At 55.6% G+C, this 21,919-nt stretch overlaps 2 protein-coding genes across 4 annotated transcripts; both read left to right on the top strand.

Annotated features, from left to right (window-relative positions):
* The first annotated feature begins 5,989 nt into the window (after positions 1-5,989).
* Positions 5,990-13,186, top strand: ZNF497 (zinc finger protein 497). The gene is made up of 3 exons (XM_031459277.2): positions 5,990-6,003; positions 7,411-7,478; positions 11,572-13,186. The coding sequence occupies exons 1-3, from the start codon at positions 5,990-5,992 to the stop codon at positions 12,651-12,653; spliced, it is 1,164 nt and encodes a 387-aa protein (XP_031315137.2). The 3' UTR covers positions 12,654-13,186.
* A 2,951-nt stretch (positions 13,187-16,137) lies between these two features.
* On the top strand, positions 16,138-20,390 carry A1BG (alpha-1-B glycoprotein). 3 transcript variants are annotated; one of them, XM_010989226.3, is made up of 8 exons: positions 16,138-16,188; positions 16,273-16,311; positions 16,398-16,673; positions 17,095-17,367; positions 17,639-17,935; positions 18,555-18,851; positions 19,661-19,776; positions 20,228-20,390. In XM_010989226.3, the coding sequence occupies exons 1-8, from the start codon at positions 16,155-16,157 to the stop codon at positions 20,279-20,281; spliced, it is 1,386 nt and encodes a 461-aa protein (XP_010987528.2). In that variant the 5' UTR covers positions 16,138-16,154; the 3' UTR covers positions 20,282-20,390. The 3 variants fall into 3 exon arrangements, with proteins under 3 accessions (XP_010987528.2, XP_010987527.2, XP_010987530.2); XM_010989225.3 differs by having other exon boundaries at positions 19,661-19,948; XM_010989228.3 differs by lacking the exon at positions 19,661-19,776.
* The last annotated feature ends 1,529 nt before the right edge of the window (positions 20,391-21,919 follow it).

Below are 21,919 nucleotides of genomic sequence, written 5' to 3'. Positions count from 1 at the left end.
GTCCTTCAGTTCCGGGCGGGCCTGTCTGGTCTAGTTCTGCATCCCGCGTCCCCCATCTGGGCCTGGAGGCTGAGGCCCAGGAGGGAACGCACCACCGGAAGGAGAGACGTGGAAGGGAGTTTAGCCCGCACTCAGAGGGCACTCCTTGTGCCCTGCTGTATGTCATGCGCTGCCTCTCCTTTGGGTGTACGGTGCAGAACAGGAGAGAGGGGCTAGGGGCTGCGTCCTCTAGCGCTGTCACTGGGAGTGAGATTGGCTCGTGGTTCAGGTTGGTGGAGCCACCCCTGTCTCGGCGCAGAATCTGTGCCACTCACACCTCAAGGCTGCCTCTATTGACTTCCCTGAACACCCTCTTATTAGCCTCAGTGGGCCACGTCCAAGTTCTGAGGACATTCAGCCTCACTAACCTCTTTCCCATGTGCTGTTGCCATGCGGTTCTGCAGAATTCCGCCGGGGTCACATTAACCTCTCAGCCCACCCCACTCCCCCTTCCCCAAGGTGTCCTATTCCTATTCACCATCAGCCCCAGGGGTAGTTAGGAAGGCCGGGCAAGCGCTCAGGGCAGAGATCATGCCCACTCAGGACAGACAAAAAGTCACTCTGAGGACACCTGGGCAGTTGCAATTCAGGGTCAGGGACAGGCTCCTAGTAGGTAAGAGAGCTCGATGGTGCAGGCTAGGAGTAGGAGAGGCAGAGAGATGCAGCCAAAGTCTGCAGATTCCACCTGCTGTGTCTGGTGCTGGGAGGCAGGTTTTTGTCATAGCAGATGGCCAGAGAAGCCACCTGTGGGAGCAGGGGGCCTGTGCACATGGCTAATGGATGCCCCTTAGCCCCTGCCTCCTGTGAGTTCAGGATCCCTTCCTGTCAGACGGGGGCTGCTGCCTCCTGGGACCACCCAGTCTTCCCTGACCCTCCGTCCAGGCACTGAGCCATCATCTGACTACATCACCAGGGATCAGGAGAGCCCCCCGCAACCCACCCATCCTGTCAAGGATGCTGGACCAGTCTCCACATTGGTTTCCTGTGGCTGCTACAACAGAGTACAACCAGCTGGGCAGCTTGGAATAACAAAGGTTTTCTTCTCTCAGTACTGTGGGCCGAAGTCTGAAATCAAGGTGTCGGCAGGGCTATACCCTCCGAAGGCTCTGAGGCAGAAACCATCCCCTGCACCTGTCCTGGCTTCTCCAGGTTTCAGGTGTTTCTTGGCTTGTGTCTGCCTCACTCATCTTGGCCTCGTCCTCTTCCCTCTCCCTCTTATGGTTTCTGTCATTGGATTTAGGGCACCACCAGGGAATTGAAGATGATCTCATCTCAAGATCCTTAAGTACATCTGCAAATAGCCTTTTCCCAAATAAGGTCCCTGTGAGCTGGTGTTGAGATGAGTTAAGGCTGTGGGAAACAAGGCCACGATCGGAGCATTGAGATGAGTTATAGCCGTGGGACCCAAGGCCACGATCAGAGTATGTTTGTAGTATGCAGTAAATAATTGCTGCACACATGCATCAATTATATAAGATTTAGAACAAAGAAAATAGAAGTACGCATGTGCTAGAGATATTCTGTAAGCCTAATGAACAAAGAAACTCAGACCGCGCATGTGCTGACAGAAAACAGATAAAAGCAGGACAGGTGCATCATAGGGTGCACCTCCCTGTGACAATAAAGTGTTGTTAACCCCATGGTGTCTCCGGCTGAAGTCTGTCCAGCAATATGGCAACTCCTCGTGCATTTTTTCGTTTGGGCCGCTCACCTCCTAAAACCCCACATCAGCCTCCCTCGGCTGACAGTCCCATTCACAGGTTCCAGGGGTTAGGGTGTGGACGTATCTTCTGGGGGTGGGGGTGCCATTCAATCCACTACAGCTTCCTTCAATGGAACCTGCCCAGTCCTAGGTGGCCTCACGTCCTATAGCCGGTCCGCTGATTCCATGGTGATTAGCCGTCCTGGGTTGGCCAGGCTGCCCGTGGCATCTTCTCCCACCCTGGTGGGTGCCTGGAGGTCCCAAAGATCACACCGAGGGCTGGCTTGAGGCCCTGCGCTGATTGCCAGCTGTTATGCAAACCGGGATGCAGCCATGACCACGTGGGGGTGGCAATCACTGGAAGCCTTGGGGCAGGAGTGTGGCAGGTGCCCAGGTCCCAGTGTCCTTCACACTAAGACCTGGTCTTGTGTCACAGGGACCTGGATCCCAGCTGTGGGGCTTCTGGGATGCACATTGCAGAAGCCTTGGTCCGTCCCCTGGGCTGATGCACAGAAAACCAGGTACCTGCCTTCCTGCTGCTCAGCGCTCATGTTGGGATCCCCTCCTCTGTGGGAGGGGCCAGAGTCCACCCTGGGGTTATAGTTATTCAAGGAGGAAGGGGTGACAGGGTCCCCACATCAGGATGCATGGCTGAGGAGCCCCCTTCTGTGTGTGGGGGGACCTCAGATTTGTCCCTGGACTGATCTCTGTTAGCAGAGAGTCCTGGGGGCCACCCCAGCCGCTCTGCAGTTGGTCCCCGTGCAAGGTCAGCCTGGCTTCTTGGAGGCAGACCAAGGAAATCTGCAAAACCCACAGCGCCCAGAGGCCGAGGCTCTGGGCTGCAGAGAAAGCTGGGGAGCGGGGGCGGGCAGGCAGACAATGGGGGAGGGCGGAGCCCACAGCTGTGAGAGCATCTGTGGTGGGTGGCAGAGGGAGGGAGCCAGTGGGCCCTGGGTGTGGAGACAGGTCTCCACCATCAGACAGACTGGGCAGGCGTAAGGGCTTGTGCCCTAGGACCTGCCTGAGTCTCGCCCCTGCCAAGTCACAGCTTCCTTGTAAACTGGTGACAGCAGTTCCCCAGGCCTTGGGACACCATGAGGCATTGCCCTGGGCCTCGGCTTGCTCCCACTGTTCCCGGCAGGTGTGTCCAGCCTCCCACAAAGCACTTCTTCTTGATACGAGTGGACTGAAAGATGCCTGGTTGAAGGAAAGTCTGTGCCCCGGGGGGAATGCTGCCAACCCAACATCAAGCTTTGATTCGAAAACTGCTTGGCATGCAGTCGGCTTGGCCACTCGAAAGAAGTTGCTATTTTATCTTTAACTGGGAATTCCAAAGACCTTGTTTTTCTGATTACAAAAGTATTGTTTGAACACATGCCCCGGGGAGGATATAGCTCAAGTGGTAAAGTGCACCATGCACGAGGCTCTGGGTTCAATCCCCAGTACCTCCTCAGAAAATAAATCTAATCACTCCCCACAAAAATTTCTTTAAAAAATAAAAATAAAAAATAAACACATGCCCACACACACCCTTTCAGTACAATGTTGTCCCTGTGGCTGGGCCCAGGTGACATCCTGCGCGTTGCCAAGTGGCCTGGCCCAGCTGCCAAAGGTAGACACCCCTTATGGCAAGAGTGCATTCTGCCCACCCCCTTTTTAGATACAATTCACATAACATAACTGAACCATTTTAAAGTGCACAATTCAGGTTGGTTTTTTTTTAATTTTTTTCAGGTTGGTTTTTATTATATTTTTTAGGTAATCTATTTTCTGAGTTGTTCACTCATTATCCCTGTCTAATTCTAGAACACTTCCAGCACCGCAAAATGACACTCTGTACTCATGAAGCAGTTACTCCCGTTCACTGATCTCTTTGTCTCTGGATGTGCCTGTTTCAGGTAAATGGAACTATACAACACGTGGTCTTCTGGTGTCTGGCTTCTTTCACTGACCATATTTCCTGAGGTCCAACTAGGTATTGGAACTTCATTCATTTTTACTACTGATGTGACATTCCCTTGTACGGACAGACCACAATTTGTTTATCCCTTCATCAGTGGATGGACATTTGGGTTGATTCCACCCTCTGGCTGTCAGGAGAAATGCTGCAGTGAACGTCAGTGTGCAAGTTTTTGCTTGAAGGCCTGTACTCATTTCTCTTGGGCGGGGCCCCTAGGAGTGGAGCTGCTCTGTTGACTGCGGGGGAACTTCCAGGCTGTTTTCCCCAGGGGCTGCTGTGCCCTGGCTGTGAGGGAGTGCATTCTCACTGGCCATTCCCTGCCAAGTCTTCCTGTCCAGCTGTCCTTGTCACAGCAGCCCCTGGGCCAGTCTACCTGCCATGGGTGCAGCACCACATGGCCTCCAGCCAGAAGCCTGGCCAGTCCTGGTGTACGAGTAACGCTTCTTGGAGCCTGGGCCCTCCGGCCTGTCTACTTGATTTGCACAGCAAGCTCCACATTGTAAAGAATGCACCTGCCTTGACACCCCCCCCATAGGTCAACAAGAACCGCTCCACGTGGAAATGGTGTCTGCTGCAGGTTACTTTGTACCCGTTTATTCGTGGGATGGTCTTGCTTCCAGGATGGCCACATCATCCCCACCTGGGAAGGGAATCCTTGGACTGAAGCCACAGGTGTCCGGGAAAGAGATGCTTCCCTTCACATCCTCCCACTGGTTCGTGGGGTGATGGGGACTCTCTTGGGGCCCCACGGGCAGTCTGGCATTGGGGTGTGACATGCTAGTGTCCACTGTCACCCACCTGTCCTCACACTTGCTTGCAGGAGGGGCTCCAGGTACCCTCACCCTTTGGTCTCAATTGAGCCCCAACTGGTAATTTGTCAGGTGCAGAAACCGAGGCACAAAGTGGCAGCTGCCACAGTGTGGGCGGAGGTGTTGGATTTCCAAGGAATCGGTCCTGATTGATGGCCCCCTGGTGGGGAGGGGAGGGCAGGGTGTGGCTTCACCTGCCCTGGGCTGCAGGCCAGTCCCACGCAGGCCCAGCAGGGGAGGAGGGCTGTGCAATGATCAGGTGTGTGATGAGGGCTGTACGTGAACCCTCCGGTCCCGCAGGGTCCTGTCCTATCATTATCCTTGTTTCTTTGGAGGAGGCCCCAGACCAGTCACTTGCCAACCACAGACCAGACCAGACACCCCTCACTCAGGCCCTCAGCTTCCTGTCCCCTCAAGAGCAGGGCAGTGACGCCAGCCGCTTCTGTGGCCCCTCATGATCTGCGGAATGTGCCAAACTCTGCATTTTTACCTTTAACCAATTCAGTGCGTCTGATTTCCACTCAACAACTTTCCCCCAGAGCACTGGTGCGTTTCTGTCACGTGGCTGTGACATTCAAGAGGAAAACAGCCCTCCAGAGACACAGGTCGCAGCACCCACGTACGGTCACTCTGCTGTGTCCTGGGGTGAAACCGCGTAGCGCCCTGGTTACACGCATCCTGATGACTTTCAGACCTTGGACACTGCCTGTGAGAAATTCGCAGAACTGACAGGAAAGCAGCAGTGAGTCCAAAGCTGGCTGGAGTGAGCAGTTTCCGTAAACAAACTCAGATTTCTGGACTGTTTGGTAGAGGGATGTCTGCCTTCTACACAGAGAAAGGGGCAGCCCTGAGCCCTGGTGCTCAGCAAGGTGGTCACATGTTCAAACCCCAGAGGCCGCACTGGGCAGGCCCATCTTCATGCTGGGGGTCACAGGAACCCAGAGAAAATTCTCATTCTTGCCCATGGGTTCTTTAATAGGTCAGTTTTCTGACTCAGTGACTTACTATTCAGGAGCCTGGTTGACAAGTTCGTTCCATTTTCCTCCCCTCTGGGTGGGCCCTCTGGCTGCCCCGCCATGCATGGTGCCGGCCACACATCAGAGTCAGCCCCCAGTCAGCATGTCACAGCTACACACCACCAAGAGAGCCCTTCCCTAGATGGGGTGGTTGTGAGTCTCCATCACGATTCCAGGGTAAATATCTAGTCTTGTTTCCTCTAAATGGCATCTCAATGCACAGACTGTTTGCCCAGTAAATCATATGAAAAGCTCAGAGAAAGCCAGTGTGGCTGGCAGAACAGTGCCCTGCCTTCCCTGAAAGAGATACATGTCCTTGTCCCCAGAACCTGTGACTGGGGTACTTCACAGGGCATAAAGGACTAGGAGGTGATTCAGGATCTTGATTTGGGAGACTGTCCAGGATTATTCATGGGGCCCAAGGTGTCATTGTACAAGGAAAGGCAGGCGGGGCAGAGTCCACATGAAGGAGATGGGGTAACACATGGAGAGTGTGTGGTGGAAGACAGAGACTTTCCCAAGACAGGAAAGTGGAGGGTGTTTGGAAGCTGGAAAAACAAGCAAACAGATCTCGTCTCAGAGCCTCCGGAATGAGGCTCCAGGACTGCAAGATGATAAATTTACATTGCTCTAAGCCATGACATTTGTGGTAATTTGTTGCAGCAGCAGCAGGAATCCAACAACAGCCACAGATGAATCTGGAAATCTTAACAGCAGGCGTGAAGCCCTTCCTGGGGTTGGCTCTTGCTGGAATGAGCCGGGCCATGCTCAGCCGTTTACATTTACAGTTACCACATCCATCTTGTAGATGAGGCCATCAGCCCTGAGAACACCCAGCTGGCCAGGGGGGAGAGGAGAGAGGCACTCTAGGCTGCCAGTACTGCCACCAGATGAGTTGCATCTCATGCCTCCCAGAAGAGCTGGCTGATGGCCAAGGCAGGAAGCCAGGAGGGCAGACTTCCCAGGAGTGGAGGAGAGATCCTGGGGAGGGAGCTGAGCAACTGGGGTAACCCTGTTGCTTAAGGCAGGGCCCAGTGCTCAAAAGACCGCAACTCCCCCATGGCTTTCAGGGAAGGCAATGTGAGGGGTGAGGACTGCAGGGTTCCTGACCAGCTTGTGGGCATTTTCCTGATTAGTTGGTGGTAAGGTGGTAACAGCCTGATATTTTGGGAATCTCAATCATCAACTTTGTGTTTCAACCAGTCTGGGGTCTACATGCTTGTAAAGCAGCAGGTAGTCACCACCATCCTCCACCAGGTGTGTGTGTGTGGGGGGGGGGTGTCTTAGTTTCTGCAGAACAACAAAGATAGCTGTCAGATTATCTATACATCCTCAGAAGGAACCAGGAATCTAGTCCTAACCATGAGCTGCTTGAGTCTGTTCTTTGGAACTCGAGGACGGCCAAACAAGAAGCTGGGTAGACGGGGAATGTCCTGCAGGGACCTTCCCGGTTTCACCTAGGCTGAGTGCGAGTAACTGTTACACCAAAAAGATTGATTCCAGCCTGCTGTTCCCTAAGGTAGGGCGGGCTAGACCAGCAGGAGGCTGTGGAGATGCGGCCCCAGAGCCCCTACCGGGCGCCTCATGGTTTTGAGGAGGCCGCGGTTGCCGGAGAATGGACGGGGGTGGGGAGTGTGCACTCCTCTGACCGCAGAACCTTTCTTCCTCCAGGTTTTCTTCTTGTGTCCAAGGCCCTGGCGACCTTGGGTGCGCTCGCGAGTGTCCCCATCCGTCCCGGTCAGTGAAGGAAAGGCGGGGGCGGGGCTGAGGCAGGGGCGGAGCGTGTCCACGGCAACGCAGGACGCTAGGGCGCCCTGGGGCAAACCGCGAGGCTCCCAGAACACCCCGCGCCCACCTACCCGCCCACCGCTCCCCCTGCCCGAGCCCGGGCGCTAGTCCGGTACCTGTCCTCGCCGGAGCCGCGCAGGTGGACACCAGGCGGGCCAAGGACGGTGAGTTGGACGAGCGGCCGCCGTCCAGCCCGGCTCGGACCCGCGCCTTTGCCTCCCACCGCCCCCGCCGCTCAGGGTAGGACCGAGCGTGGCACGCCCTGGAACCACGCATAGCGGGATCTCCGTGCAGCCCAGTGTGACCGGGAGTGGTTCGGTGCTCCCGGGGTCCGGGCGGAAGTGCGCTAGCGCCAGTGCGGTGGGTCCATGCGGCGACCCCGACTCGGCTGCTGCTGGGACTCTGCTTTGTGGTTCCGCCTTTGGTGCCTGGGCTGCGCCATCGCCTCCCTTCCATCCATCCATTCATTCACTCATTCATTCATTCACTCAAACCTCTTCTCGCGTTGCTTCCCCTACCCCCAAGCATCCAGCCCCCACCCCGACCTGCCTGCTGTGCTCCGAGCCCAGCCCAGCCTTCACCTGAATGAATGAATGACAGGCACCTGTGACCCCTCAGACGAGAGCCCCTTGTGGGCGTGGGAGCCAGGGCCCCACGGGGGAGGTGGCCTCTGACCTGTGGCCTGCACATCGCGTAGTGAGTAGGCATTCAGGGTGTCAAATTGGAGGACAAGTCTTTCAGGCAGAAAGGCGCACAGGTAGGGAGGGCAGAGTGGTGACGGCAGACGGGAAGGACCATGAGGGATTTGGATGCTACCCTAAGACCGGGCTGACTCCAGGCAGGGAGGCCCTGTTAGAAGGGTAGCGTGTCGGGCAGCTTTTCCAGGATCCATTCTCAGAAACATGTCTTTCCAGACACAAAAACGGAATTTTTTTTTTTTTTTGAATTCTGATGACTTTTTTAAAATGACACTTTCCCGGGGAGGGTAAAGCTCAGTAGTAGAGTGCATGCCTAGTATGCACAAGGTCCTGGGTTCAATCCTCAGTACCTCTGTTTAAAAAAACAAATAATAAATAAACCTAAATTACCTTCCCCTCCAATAAAAACGTTGGGAGAAAAAAGTTTAAAAAACAAATAATAAAATGAAACTTTCAATTTTGAGATCATTATAAATTCACATGCTGTTAGAAATAATATAAAGAGAGCTTATGTGCTGTTTACCCAGTTTTATCCAATGGTCACATCTTGCAAAACTATAGTACCAATTACAACAAGTTATTCAGATTGATAGTCAAGATACTGACTATTTCCATCACCACATGGATTCCTCAAGTTGCCCTTTTATAGCCACACCCACTCCCCCTCCTTACTCCACCCCCTCCTTAACCCTTGGTAACTAGTAATCTGTTTTCTTTTTCTACAATTTTATCATTTCAAGAATGTTACATAAATGAAACTATATAATGAGTAACTTTTTGGATTTGGCTGATGACTTTCTTTTAAAAATAAATTCCATGCCATAAAATTCACTATTTTAAAGTGTACAAGTTGGTGGTCATTAGCATATTCACAGACTTGTGTAACCATTGCCACTGTCTAATTCTAGGTGATTTCATCACCCCTAAAGAAACTCCATATCTGTACCCAAATTCCCTGTCCCTCCTCCTCCACTCCAGGCACCCACCAATCTACTTTCTGTTTCTTACAGATTTGCCTATCCTGGACATTTCAGATAAACAGAATCTTACAACAGGAAGTCTTTTGTGCCTGGATTCTTCCACTTAGCATAATATTTGCAAGGTTCACACATCTTGAGGGATATATCAATTCTTCATTCCTTTTAATGAAGAATAATATTCCATCATATGTATAGGCCACATTTTGTTTATCCATCCATCCATCAGTTGATGGACATTTGGCATGTTTCCACCTATTGGCTATTATAAATAATGCTGCTATTTCATTTGTGTGCAAGCTTTTGCATGGACACATTTTTATTTTTCTTGGATTGACAACTAAGAGTGGAATTGCTGAGTTGTGTGGTAACTATGTTTAACCACTTGAGGACCCACAGAGTGTTTTCCACATAGGCTGCACCATTTTACATTCCCACCAGCATCTGATTACTTTTTAATGTTGGCAACTAATTCACATTTTTTAAAAATGCAGTGGAAGTGGGACAGTCCAGCAGATCCATCTGCTGGTCAAGTCTGGCTGTGCCTAGAGTGTTCCGTGTGGAACCAAGCAGTTGAAGAAGCCAGGGCAGAGGACCCGGAGAACAGGGAGAGGGGAGGGGGCGGCACGGGTGACCACAGATGTCTATCCCTCAGACACCTGGACACACAGGCTGACACAAGCACTCCTTGACTTGTGGATACACAGACACAAGCACCCAGGCCTGTAGACCCCACTTCCTCTCAGAGGGCTCTAGGGAGGTGTCTTCATGGCTTCCCTCTGCTCACAGGCTCACCTTTGTGTCTCTAGGTCCAGAGGAAGTGCCCTGGACCATGTGACTGTCCTGCTCTGCCTGGGAGGGCACGTGATGGCTGCCCGGATGAGCAAGGCATCTGCCCTCGCCCCCTGGGTCTCCCAGAACACACCAGCTCCGGTGGGGGGTGAGCCCAGCCCCAAGATCCCTGGTCAGCACTTCTAGGGGTTCTGTTACAAGGAAGTCAAGGGGCCCCATGAGGCCCTGGCCAGGCAGCGGGATCCATGAGATCCAGGCCTGGGTGCAGGGCCAGCAGCCAAACAGCCCTGAGGAAGCCGCTGCCCTGGTTGAGGGGCTGCAACAGAAGTCAGGTAGGCCAGGACTCCAGGTGAGGGCTGCCCAGCCTGGCTCAAAGCCCTGCCCGGACTGGTGTGGCAGGGGTGCTGGTGGGGAGTGACGGTGAGAGCTTTGTGTCTCAGCTCAGAGTCTGACAGATGCTAACCTGTGTTTGTCCTCAGAGCGTGGGGAGGTGGGGGTGGGCACCCAGAAAGATGGAGGGCACCACCACCTGCCCCTCTTTTCCTCCATGGAGCTACAGGGCCCAACACTCGGCCTGCCTTGCCTGTCTTCCTGTCCCCAGGTCCCAGCCCCCTGGCCACAGGAGGTGCTGGTCCCCAAGACGGAGCAGGGAGAGGAGCAGGAGGTGTGTCCAAACCCTTTCTGGGCCCCTGTTCCAGGTACAGCATCCACCAGCCTGGGAATGTCAGGTGTCCCTGGAGGCTAGGCCCAGAAGTGAATGGACTGGAACCTCTGGGATCTTTAATGGCTCCAATGTAAGCAGAATGAGCCAGCTGGCTGGGCTTGGGGCTCCACAAAAGGGAGGTCAGGGGCAAGTGGGGAGGGCTCTGCCAGCTGCGAGACGAACTGGAGGTGTGGCCTCCCCACCCCCACCCTTGGCTTGTGTCCCAAGGGATCTGGCTACACAGCTGCCCCATGGCTGCCCCACATCCTGGGTTCAGGCAGCTGGGTCAGCCTGGCTGGACCCAAACAGAGGCCCAAAGTGGCCTAACATTGCCTGGCAGCCACTGAGATTCCTCCATCTCTGGCCAGGCTGCCTGTTGGGTGGCAGGGGCTGCTGAGGGTTCAGGGCTGGGGTAAGGTGACCAAGGAAGATGGGCACAGTGATCACCTCGAGCCTCTTGGGGGAGGGCAGTTCATATCCAATGTTTCCATAAATGGCCAGGTCCACCTTCATCCTCACAAACAGGTGTCCCAACCAACCTGATGCCTGGCGACCCCAAGGTGGAGCCGGGGGATGAGAGTAAGGCCCTGGACCTGCCCTGTGCTGAGATGGAGCCCCAGGCCCTAAGCAAGGCTGGCACAGGTGAAGTGGGCAGCTTCTGAGTCTTTCCACAGTGTTGGCACCCCCACCCCCAGCACCCTTCTGCCCAGTCTGGTGAGGGGCTGTGTGAATGGCACAGGCCAGGCAGACACCGAGGTCTCCCAGGGTCCCTCAGTCACAGGCCCAGGCTACCCACACCCAGCAGGATTAGGGTCTGACTCAGAGTTGCCTCAGACACTGCCTCTACCCAGGAAGTCTGAACATCTGCGGCCCCACCTACCACGTTTTCTGTTCTAGGCTGAGGAGAGGACAGGGCTGTCCAAGGCCAGCTCAGAGAAAGGTGGGGGTGATGGCCGGCCATGCCTCTGTCCAGTGGCCCCTGCCTCATAGCAGCGGCAGTCACACCCTTCCTGAGACCACCAGGCCCCTCTGCCCCTCTCCCTATGGGTCTTTGGGTTGTCTCAGGCTTAGCTTTTTCTCTCTCCAGTTTCAAATCCCAGAGGCGAGGTGGGGACCCCAAGTCAACACGCCCGGCAGGTGGCTCCAGGGGAAGGCGATGTCCCCGAGAGTTTGCTGAAGACTGACACCACAAAACCCTCCGCGGGGGCAGCTTCTGGAGGCCTGGGGGCCTGGGAAGAGTCCGCAGAGGCCCTGCGGGAGGCAGAGGACACTCCGCAGCATGCCACGCTAGGGGCGACAGCAGACCGAGGGGCCCTGGGAGGGAAGCTGGAGCCCGCAGACTGCAGGATCGACGGGGCCAGGCCCAGCCGCATCCCCGATGACCTGTTGCCCTTCCCCTTGCCTCTCCCGGGGGAGCGGGGCTGCTGGTGTGGCGAGTGTGGCAAGACCTTCAGCCAGAGCTCCTACCCGCAGCAGCGCCGGCGCGTGCACACGGGAGAGAAGCCCTACACGCGCACAGAGTGCGGCAAGGCCTTCGCCTGGAGCTCCAACCTCAGCCAGCACCGTCGTATCCACACGGGCGAGAGGCCCTACGAGTGCCCGGACTGCGAAGAGGCCTTCAGCGAGAGTTCCAAGCTGGCCGAGCACCTGAAGATCCACGCAGGCGCGCGGGTGCACGCTTGCCCCGACTGTGGCAAGGTCTTCCTGCGCGCGGCCGGCCTGCAGCAGCACCGGCACACACACAGCGGCCAGAAGCCCTTCGCCTGCACCGACTACGGCAAGAGGTTCCTTGAGAGCTCGCAGCTCCTGCAGCACCAGCGCACGCACACAGGTGAGCGGCCCTTCCAGTGCGCCCAGTGCGGCAAGGCCTTCAGGGGCACCTCGGGCCTGGCGCACCACCGGCGTGCTCACACTGGTGAGCGGCTCCTCGCGTGCGCCGACCGCGGCAGCTCCGAGCTGCGCCAGCACCAGCGCCCGCACTCCGGCGAGAAACCCTTCGTCTGCATCCACTGCAGCAAAGCCTTCGTGCACAACTCGGAGCTGGTGAGCCACCGGCGTACGCACACCAGGGAGCGGCCTTACGCCTACAGCCGGTGCGGCCGCGCCTTCAACCACCGCTCCAACCTCAACAAGCATCAGAAGCGGCACGCGGGCAGCGCTGCGCCCTGAGGGAGAGGGCGGGTCAGTTTGGTGGCCCGTGCAGCTCGAGACCCGGCCACCAATGTATGGGGATGAGCCGTCTGCAGGCCAGCTTGGGTGGGCTTCACGTGCTGGGAGAGTTGGCGCAGCGGCCACGGGTGCAGAAGATCACGGCTGAAAAAACGGTCCCTAAGAAGGCAGCCCCAGTGGTGACCCCCTGGGGCCTGGCTGTGGACACGTGTGGCGGGGAGGTGGCTCACAGGCTGAAGGCGGTGAATTTCGGTCCTGGAAGCTGTGCAGAGACGGGCGAGAATTGCAGGCTCCCCAGGAACGAGGGCTAGATGAGACCCCTCCCCTCCACCTCTGGATTCGAGGTTACACAGGACTTTTTGTCTTCAGCCAAGAGCCAGAAGGTCAGACGATTTGCTCTGAGGACTCTGGTGGGCAAAGGAGAGGATGTGTGTGTGTTGGGGGGGGGGTCCCAGCATGCTCAGCTCTCAGCTGCTGCCTGTACCCCCATTCCTTCCTCCACAGTTGGGGCTGAGAGTCCGTTTCTAAAAGATAAATCCCAGCAGCCTGAAACACTTCAGGTTCCTTATAGACGCGGCATCGCGTCCACACACCTTGGGCTGGCACAGTCCACGCGTCCTGCGCTCGTTGAGTAAGCAGGACTGACTCACTTCAGGAAAAACAGTCCAGGCAAGACCGCCTGAGGGATTCGATGCTGGCCGGGGGAGGGGCCGATCCTCCGGGAGCAGGGCTGGCGTTCGCCTCCCCAGGAAGGAGTGGGTCTGGGAATTGCCATGCGCTGGGCCAGAGCAGTTTCCGGGCTCTGGGAAGCAGTGGTGGGTGGGGGCGAGGGCGGAGCCGACAACCTGCCCCGCTCTCCACCCTGGACAACTTTCTCTGCATCCACCCCCCGCCCCTGGGCTGCTGCCACAGCACTGCCCTCGCTGAGGGCAGCCACCTGCTCTACCCGCTCTGGAAGGTGTGCGGGGGCATCTGTGTCTGGTGGGGGAACCAGCCCCCGCATGCTCACTCTGCCCAAGACCACGTCGCTGGCATCGCCCCCTCACCCCTTCTCTCTTCCCAGGTCGGAACTGTTGGGGCCTGCTCCAGGGTACCCCCTGGGGTCTGTGTGTTTCTCAGTCTTGCTCCCCCACCCCCACATCAGGGACCTTCCTTGCGCGGCTGGGCGTGCTGTACTTCCTCCTTCTTCGAGGTCTCCTTGGCCAAGATCAGCAGCTCCAGCAGGAGCTTGAGAGAGCAGCAGGGAGAGGGAAGGCATGGAGCTCCAACCCTGCCTTCCTAGCTCAGCAAGTCACTTCTCATCCCGCCTCCCGAGTGGAGCCCCACAGAGGACCAGGATTAGCCTGAGGACTCAGCCCTGAGGTCCCACGTAGCTGCCTGGCAGGGGAGTAGGATGGTAGCAAGGATCACTGAGCACCAGGTGCTACACCTGGCACTTTGCAGGTGCTCCTCCACCTGCACCCCGGCGGCGGAGCTGGGAGGCCTGGGGCTGGCGGCGGGTGACGGGAGACAAGGCTGATGTAGACAGCTCCAGTGACCTGCACACCAGCACATCGCCCCGACCAGGTGGGCTGGAGCATGTGGCCTGTGTGATGGGTGGGACATGGGACAGAAGGGGCTGGCTCGGGCAAGGGGCAGTCAAATAAGTGACCCTCACTAGGTATTTTAAGAGAATTGTCTACTTGGCTTTATTAGACTGAAAGAATATGCAGAATCACAAGAATCCAGAGATTCACAAGAAGAGCAGCTCCACCTCCAGGGCTGGGTGTACAAAAGGGATGGGGCTTACCAGAGCCGAGGATCTTGGACTCTGAGAAGGCCACCGTGGCTGTTGCTGGAACTTGAGAGGAGGGTGCAGGAGAGACACCTTTGCCCTGAAAACCTTGGGTCCTGCATTATGTTGTTTGGGTTCATCAGAGGCTCAACACAGCAGCCTCACTGCCAGGCACATGGGGACTGTTCAGTGGCACCGCTGGGTCCTCCGGGAAGTAGGGCCCAAGTGGAGGGCAGCCTGCTTTGCATCAGGACCTGCCACATGGACTCCCCTCGTTCTGCGCCGCTCACCCTCACCCCTAACTGCAGCTGGTGAGTGGATTGGAGCAGCACACTGAGGCGGATATGCTGTGTCCAGAATCCGGGCCTCTGTGGTTCCTTCAGAGAGTCCACTTCTCTCTCTGGCTGGCGGACAGTGCTGGCTGCAGCAGCTGGTCTTCTCCTTCGAAGGGGTGTCCTGACAGGCTCGCCATCCCGAGGCCCTCCACCAAGGAGGACACATCGGACTCACTTCATCACTGAGTGTCTCTGCTACCCGGTGCTCTCTGTCTTCCAAGGGGTGTGTGTAATGTTCTGGGGGAGGTCAGGATAGCGACAGGATAAGGAAGTTGAGCTGCCAGTTTTGAGGCGAGTTGGGAAGGTGTACTGTTGTCCCCATCAAGCAAAAATGAGGGGATTCACATGGTCCTTGCTTATTGGTAGAAAAAAGAATTTGATGGATCTGTAGCTGTGAAGGTGAGACTCCTTCAAACCCCCAAGGTCATCCTCAACCTCCCTCCCTAGCAGAAGCAGCCCCTCTTGGGTTAAAAAACTCCTATTACCCCCTCCTTCCTGCTGCCCACGGTGTAAATGCGCAGTTGAGGCTCCCTTCCTTCCCACCTAACACGGGAGTGACAGTCACACCACCTGTTGTCCATGTCCACGAGCAGGACACTGTGAACGCCACAGCAGTGGGTGCCTCAATTTTATTATTTTATTTATTGTTATTTTTAATTATTTTTATTATTTTTTGGGGGGAGGTAATTAGGTTTTTATTTATTTTTATTGGCGGTACTGGGACTGAACTCCGAAACTCGTGCGTGCTAGGCACACACTCTACCACTGAGCTATGCCCGTCCTCCTATTATTATTTTATCATCAATTATTAATTATTATTTATAAGCAATTTAAATATTTATTACTTTAATGTATTTGTTATTTACTATACTGTTCCTAATATTTATTATTTTAGTTTACTATTAGTTTGTCATTCATTGTATTATTTATTTTTAATATTTAGTGTTTTATCATTTCACTATGAAGTAATTTATTATTTTCACTTTAATCATCTTATTTACGGGTAACTATGATTCCATTCTATTGCTTAAGTTTATTTGTTATTATTTATTATATTACCTGTTTTAGTATTCATTTTATTTTTTGAAATTGTACTTATTTTTTTACCTAAATCATTTTATTATTTATTGTCAATTGTCTTCATTTGTTATTGTTTGCTTCATTAGATCATTCAGTTATTTTTATTCTTTATTATTAACTTAGTTTATTCATATGCAGTTATTGATTACTGTAATGGAGACTCCTGAGGCCGTGGCTCGCCCTTTGTCCTGACCCCCTGCAGGCCCACTTTCCGGGAAGGACAAACAAACAGAGAGGTCAGTGGCCGGCGCCGCCCCCCCACCTCAGCCTTATAACCGGACAGACACTCCTGGGGCTGAAGTGAGGCTGACTATGTCCACACGGGCTGCTTTCCTGCTGCTCTGGGGTGAGGCGTCAGGTCTGGGGCCCCCCGGGGGTAGGATGGGGGCAGGAAGGAACAGCATGGGATCTCACAGGTGGGTCTCCGCAGGCCTCGCCCTGGGCAGAGTGACGGAGGAGGCAGTCCTAAGTAAGTGGGCTGGCCCGGGTGTGGTGGACACTGCAGGGTGAGGCCCTGTTTGGGCGCCCAGCTGACCACTGTCCCCACTCGTGCAGTTGACACAAGGGCCAACCTATGGGCAGAGGCTGAGTCCCTGCTGAAACCTGGGGCCATTGTGACACTGACATGCCAGAGCGTCCTGAGGACACAGGAGTTCCAGCTGTTCAAGGATGGGGTGCCCCAGGAGCCAGTGCGCCTGGACTCACCTGCCTTTGAGCACCGGTTCCTACTAGGAGCAGTAATCAATGACACCCGGGGCCTCTACCGATGCCGCTACAGCACAGATGGCGGGTGGATGGGGCTCAGCAACCTGGTGGAGTTGACTGGAACAGGTGAGTGGAGCGCTAACTGGCCTGGCCAGTCAGGGGAGAGGCTGCTGGAGAGGCCTCCTGTCCTCCACTCATCAGTCTCCTTGTCCTCCTCCTGCCCCACTCCCGGAGTAGCTGGTGGCCTTGGGCAAGTCAGGTGACATCTCTGAGCCTCAACTGCCCCATCAGTAAAATGAGGATGTTTGTACTGACCCTAGAAGGTCGTGAAGAGTAAGTGTCTGAATCCCTAGGAAGTGCTTAGGGCAGGCCTGGGGCACAGTAGGGCCCTGAACATGTCTCCTCTTGTAGTCCCCCGTCTCGGCCTGTCCCTGCCTCCATCTCCTGGCTCCCTCACATTTCTAGGAGTGTGGAGATCCAGGTCTGGCTGGACCCCCACATCTCCCAAGGCGTGCAGAACCACACATGACCTGTGCTCCACCCGCAGAGCCCCTGCCCCCACCCTTGCTCTCAACCGAGACGGTCTCCTGGATCACAATGGGCCTGAACACGACACTGCTCTGCCTTGGGGGGCTTCGGGGTGTAACCTTCCTGCTGAGGCGGGAAGGCGATGACCAGTTTCTGGAGGTGGCTGAGGCCCCAAAGGCTATGCAGGCAACCTTCTCAGTCCACCGGGCTGGCAACTACAGCTGCAGCTACCGGATCCATGCAGCAGGTGCCCTCTCTGAACCCAGTGCCACTGTGACCATAGAGGAGCTGGGTGAGTGTGGGGGCCATCCCAGAGGGCTTCCTGGGGGAGGAGGCTCCTGGAGGACAGAGCTGCATTTACCCTGACCCCAAACTCCTAATACCCCTGCCCAGGACTGGGTTTGGAAACAGGGGCCACACAATTGCCTGGCGTTTGCCAGAAGGAAGGGTGTTCCTGGGGCAAAGGTCTGGAGGCTGGGCTGACTGCAGCTTTTTTAAGGAATGGCCCCACAGCAGGGGTGTCTGGGACTCTGGCCCCTCCAGTGACCCTCCCTGACTTGCAGCCAGGCTGCCACCACCCACGCTGACTCTCGAAAGGGAGTCCTCTGAGGTCCTGCGCCCGGGCTCGCCCGCAACCCTCACCTGTGTGGCGCCCCTGAGCGGTGTGGACTTCCAGCTGCGGCGGGGTGAGGAGGTGCTGCAGGTACTCATGTCCAGTACCAGCCCAGACCGTATCTTCTTCCACCTGGACAAGCTGGCCCTGGGGGATAGCCATGTCTACACCTGTCGCTACCGGCTGCATGGTGAGCTAATGCCCTGGTCCTTGGACAGCGCGCCGGCTGAGCTGGTTCTGAGTGACGGTGAGCCTGGGGAATGTGGTAGCGGGGCTGGGAAGGCGGCAGCCAGAGGAGAGAGCAGGGAAGGGTCTGTTACTGCAGAGCTAAATCCCGGCTCATCTGCCAGGCCTCAGTTTCCCCAGCTGAGGATGGAACAATGAGCCTAGCCTCTTGGCCCCACAATGAATAGTCAGGTCAATATGCAAATCTGACCTGGGCCATGCAGGCATTACCTGCCCAGGGCCCCCTCCTGCCTTCGGGGTCCGGGTGGACGCTGAGGGCTCTCTGTTGAGGGTGGCCAGGCTGGGGTTGCAGGACCCACCAGGGACTCAGACCAGAGATGTAAACTCCAGGAGAGGATGCCGACCATCATAGGGGGTGCGGGTGCTCTTTGGACAGACATAACCTCATCCCTGTCTGTTTTTATGGGCATTGAAATTAATAAGGAACAGTGTAGGAGTGTGTGTGAGCGTCCACAGAGGACAGGGACCGGGAGGTCGGGAGGCTGATTCAGTCTTATGCCGGGCGGTCCCGGCGGGCCGCCCGGGAGGGAGCAGACTCTTTGGCAGAAGGCTCAGCCTGGCCAAGGGCTGCGAGGCTGGATCCTTCCCTGGAGCCGACTTAGCCCACGTCCTCCCTGCAGGGACGCTCCCAGCGCCGGAGCTATCGGCTGAGCCCGCGGTTCTGAGCCCCAAGCCCGGCACGCTGGTGCAGCTGCAGTGCTGGGCACCCCGCACCGGCGTGCGCTTCGCCCTGGTGCGCGAGAATGCGGGCAGGCGCCTGGTGCACAGTCTCTTGAGCCCCGCGGGGACCAAGGCCCACTTTGAGCTGCACGATGTCTCTGTGGTCGACTCCGCCAACTACAGCTGCATCTACACAGACACGGCGCCGCCCTTCGCGGGCTCCGCGCCCAGCGCCCGCGTGGAGCTGCGCGTGGACGGTGAGCGGTAGGCCCGGCGGCCCGAAACCTCCTTCCACCTGTGCGCAAAACGAGGGTGCCGGCCCGTCCCGGAGGAATGCCAAAGGAAAGCGCTCTGGGCCTCGGCCCTGCCCGCAGAGCCGGCTCCTTAGGGGAGTAGGAGGTCTGCCGCCCAGGGTCCTGGGGGCGCCCTGCATTTCGGCTTATTTCCCATCGACGTGAGCACGTCGGCTGCGGGTAGCGCTTTGGTGGAGATCGTGGAGGCTGGACCAGATTTTAGGGTTCACATCCCTAATGGCTTTGCACTGGCTAGTGCCTTAGTCTTCCTGTGCGACACCCGTGTCGGTCGCTGTCAGACTGTGACCCCAACTCCTGCCGGGGCCCACGTCCCCACGGTGGAGAGTGGAGGTGTAATTTTCCAGGAGCCCCGCTGTCCCTGGGGTCTATGTGTTCCTGATTTCCTCACCCACGTGTCCTGGGGGCAGAAACCAGTCAGGACCCTGGGCACAGGTCCTACCTCCAGACCACTGACTGGGCTGAGCCCTCTGCATCCTGTCTTCCTTCCCCTCACCTGTCCTGTCCTGTCCCTAACCTTCACCCTAACCCTGAGTGCGGGACGCTGGGGACCCCAGGAAGTCACAGGGCAGACCCAGGCCTGGGGACTCAACAGGTCCTGGGGAGGGGGTGAGACGGAGACACACAGTTCCAGTGCAGTGACCAGTGTGAGGCCAGCAGCCTGGGCTGGAGTGGGGAACAGGCAGGCGGCCAGGGCTGGGCAGCTGCTGCCTGGGGTGAGGGACCTCACCAGACCCATCCGGCTGCTCGCCCAGGACCGTTGCCCAAGCCGCAGCTCCGGCCCCTGTGGAGGGGGGCCGTGACTCCGGGCCGCGATGCTGTCCTGCGCTGCGAGGGAGAGGTGCCCGACGTCACCTTCGAGCTGCTGCGGGTGGGTGAAGGGGAGCCTTCCACAAGGCAGTGGGCTGCCCAGCCCTCCGCTGACCTTGTGCTGACCTACGTGGGCCCCCAACACACCGGCAGCTACAGCTGCCGCTACCGCTCCTACTGGCCCAACCCTTTCCAGTCTGAGCTCAGCGATCCGGTGGAGCTCCAAGTGGCAGGTGAAGCTTCAGGTGGCCAGGGGAGCTCAGTTCAGTGGGCTGGGTTGCGGCTCCCAGGCTTTGCCCAGACTGAGCCCTCCTCCAGGAGTCCCCTTTCCCTGCACCTCTTCCCAGCACTAACCTCGTTAGTGGGCCTGGGTGTGTGGGAGGGTTGGCGGGCAGCTGACCAAGCCACTTCCTTCCTGAGGGGATCTCAGTGAGGTCTGCCCTGATTCACCAGGAAAGCGGGCACAAGAAGCCTCCTTCCCCTACCATTTCTCTTGTGTCAAATTTGTCTAGGAAGCTGATCCCAGTTGCAGACTGTGTCCTTGGGAAGTCCTTTCTCCAGTCTGACTCTGATCCCTCTTGCTGCAGCTGGAAGCTGGACTCTCCCTGGTGGGAGAAGTGGATGGCTCTCCTTCATTCATCCCAGGAATTAATAAATGTGAAGACAGACATTAAATTGTGTCTTTGGGCAATGGCACCCTGGTACAGGGGGGCTGGAGTCCCAGGGCTGAGATCTGAGATCCTGTGTCCTGAAGGTGGACGGGCTCTGGGTCGGATCCTGAGAGTGGGGGTGGGGAGGCCAAGGATTGGCCCACATTTTTCAAGACTCCCTTCTGCTGTTATCCAGTAAGCTGCCTCCTACTCCCCAGTCGCCTCTGCCCAGTCCCCAGCAGGTGTGGGCAGGAGGGTAGCTTGAAGCTCCAGACTAATCTTGATTGAACTGGGAGGCAGTCTGGAGGCTGCATTTTCTAGTTCTGTCCTCCCAGTCCAAATGGCCACCAACTGGTGGTGCCCAACTGTGTCTCCAACCGAAGGCCAGTTCCCACATCAAAGCTTGGAGCTGTGGGAAGAGTTGGGAGTCTTTCCATTCTTTCCCACTTCCCTTAAACCTGAGCCCCCTCGGCGCTGCCTGACACCCTGCTGGACTACTGCCCAGCCCTGCCTGGAGCTTGGCCCTCGAGGTGCTGGCATACAGTGTGTATTAGGTTAGCATTACCAACAAATGCTTGATAAACTGGTTTTTCAAGGAATTTGCCTATTTCACCTGAGAGGTCTGATTTATTGGCATAGAGTTGTTCACAATATTCCTGTATTCTTTTACTGCCTGCAGGGTCTGGAGTGATGTCACCTCTTTCATGATTGAGGTTAAGACCCTTCTCCCTCTCTCTTGGTCAGTGTAGCTAGGGGGCTATCAATTATATTAATATTTTCAAAGAACTACCTACCTTTCGGCTCTGCTCATTTTGTATTGTCTCTTCTGTATTTTGTGAATCTCTACTTGTATCATTACCATTCCACTCCTACATCCTGCTGAAATAATTTGTTCTTCTTCATTTTCTTCAGGTGGAAACTTAGATTGTTGACTTTTGGACGGAAACATTACTAACAGCTTAATATTAGGCTTGAAAATAGGTTTGTGTTAGTTTAAATCATGGGAAATTACTTCTTTGTGGATAAAAAAAGGTCAACTATTGGCAACTTCGTTAATTACATCCAATTGGTTGGTGAGGTTGTTCTGTTCTTTTGTATCCTTACTGATTTTCTGTCTTTCTGTTCTGTGGGTCCTGTAGAGAGAGGTGTTGAAGTCTCCAACTCTAATTGTGAATTTCTCTATGATTTTCTTTCAGCTCTATCAGTGTTTATTTCCTGTATTTTAAGGCTTTGTTGTTAGATGTATACATATTTGGAACTGTTGTCTTCTTGGTGAATTTGCCCTTTAACATGTAATTTCTCTCTATCCCTGGTAATTTTCCTCGTCCTGAAGTCTACTTGGTATGATATTAATATAGTCACTGCAGCATTCTTTGATGGTTTTGTATTCTATCTTTCTTTACTCTTTTACTTTAAGCTTACCTATATCATATTTAACATGGGTTTCTTATTTTCTTTTTTAAAAAATTCATTCTGGAAAATTCTTTTAAATGGTATGTTTAGACCACTTACATGTAATAATTGAAATGCTTGGGTTTTGGTTTACGTTTTTCT

The sequence above is a fragment of the Camelus dromedarius genome, chromosome 9, assembly GCF_036321535.1.
Source record: "Camelus dromedarius isolate mCamDro1 chromosome 9, mCamDro1.pat, whole genome shotgun sequence".
Taxonomy (NCBI): domain Eukaryota; kingdom Metazoa; phylum Chordata; class Mammalia; order Artiodactyla; family Camelidae; genus Camelus; species Camelus dromedarius.
This window is presented reverse-complemented; position numbering and strand designations above follow the sequence as displayed.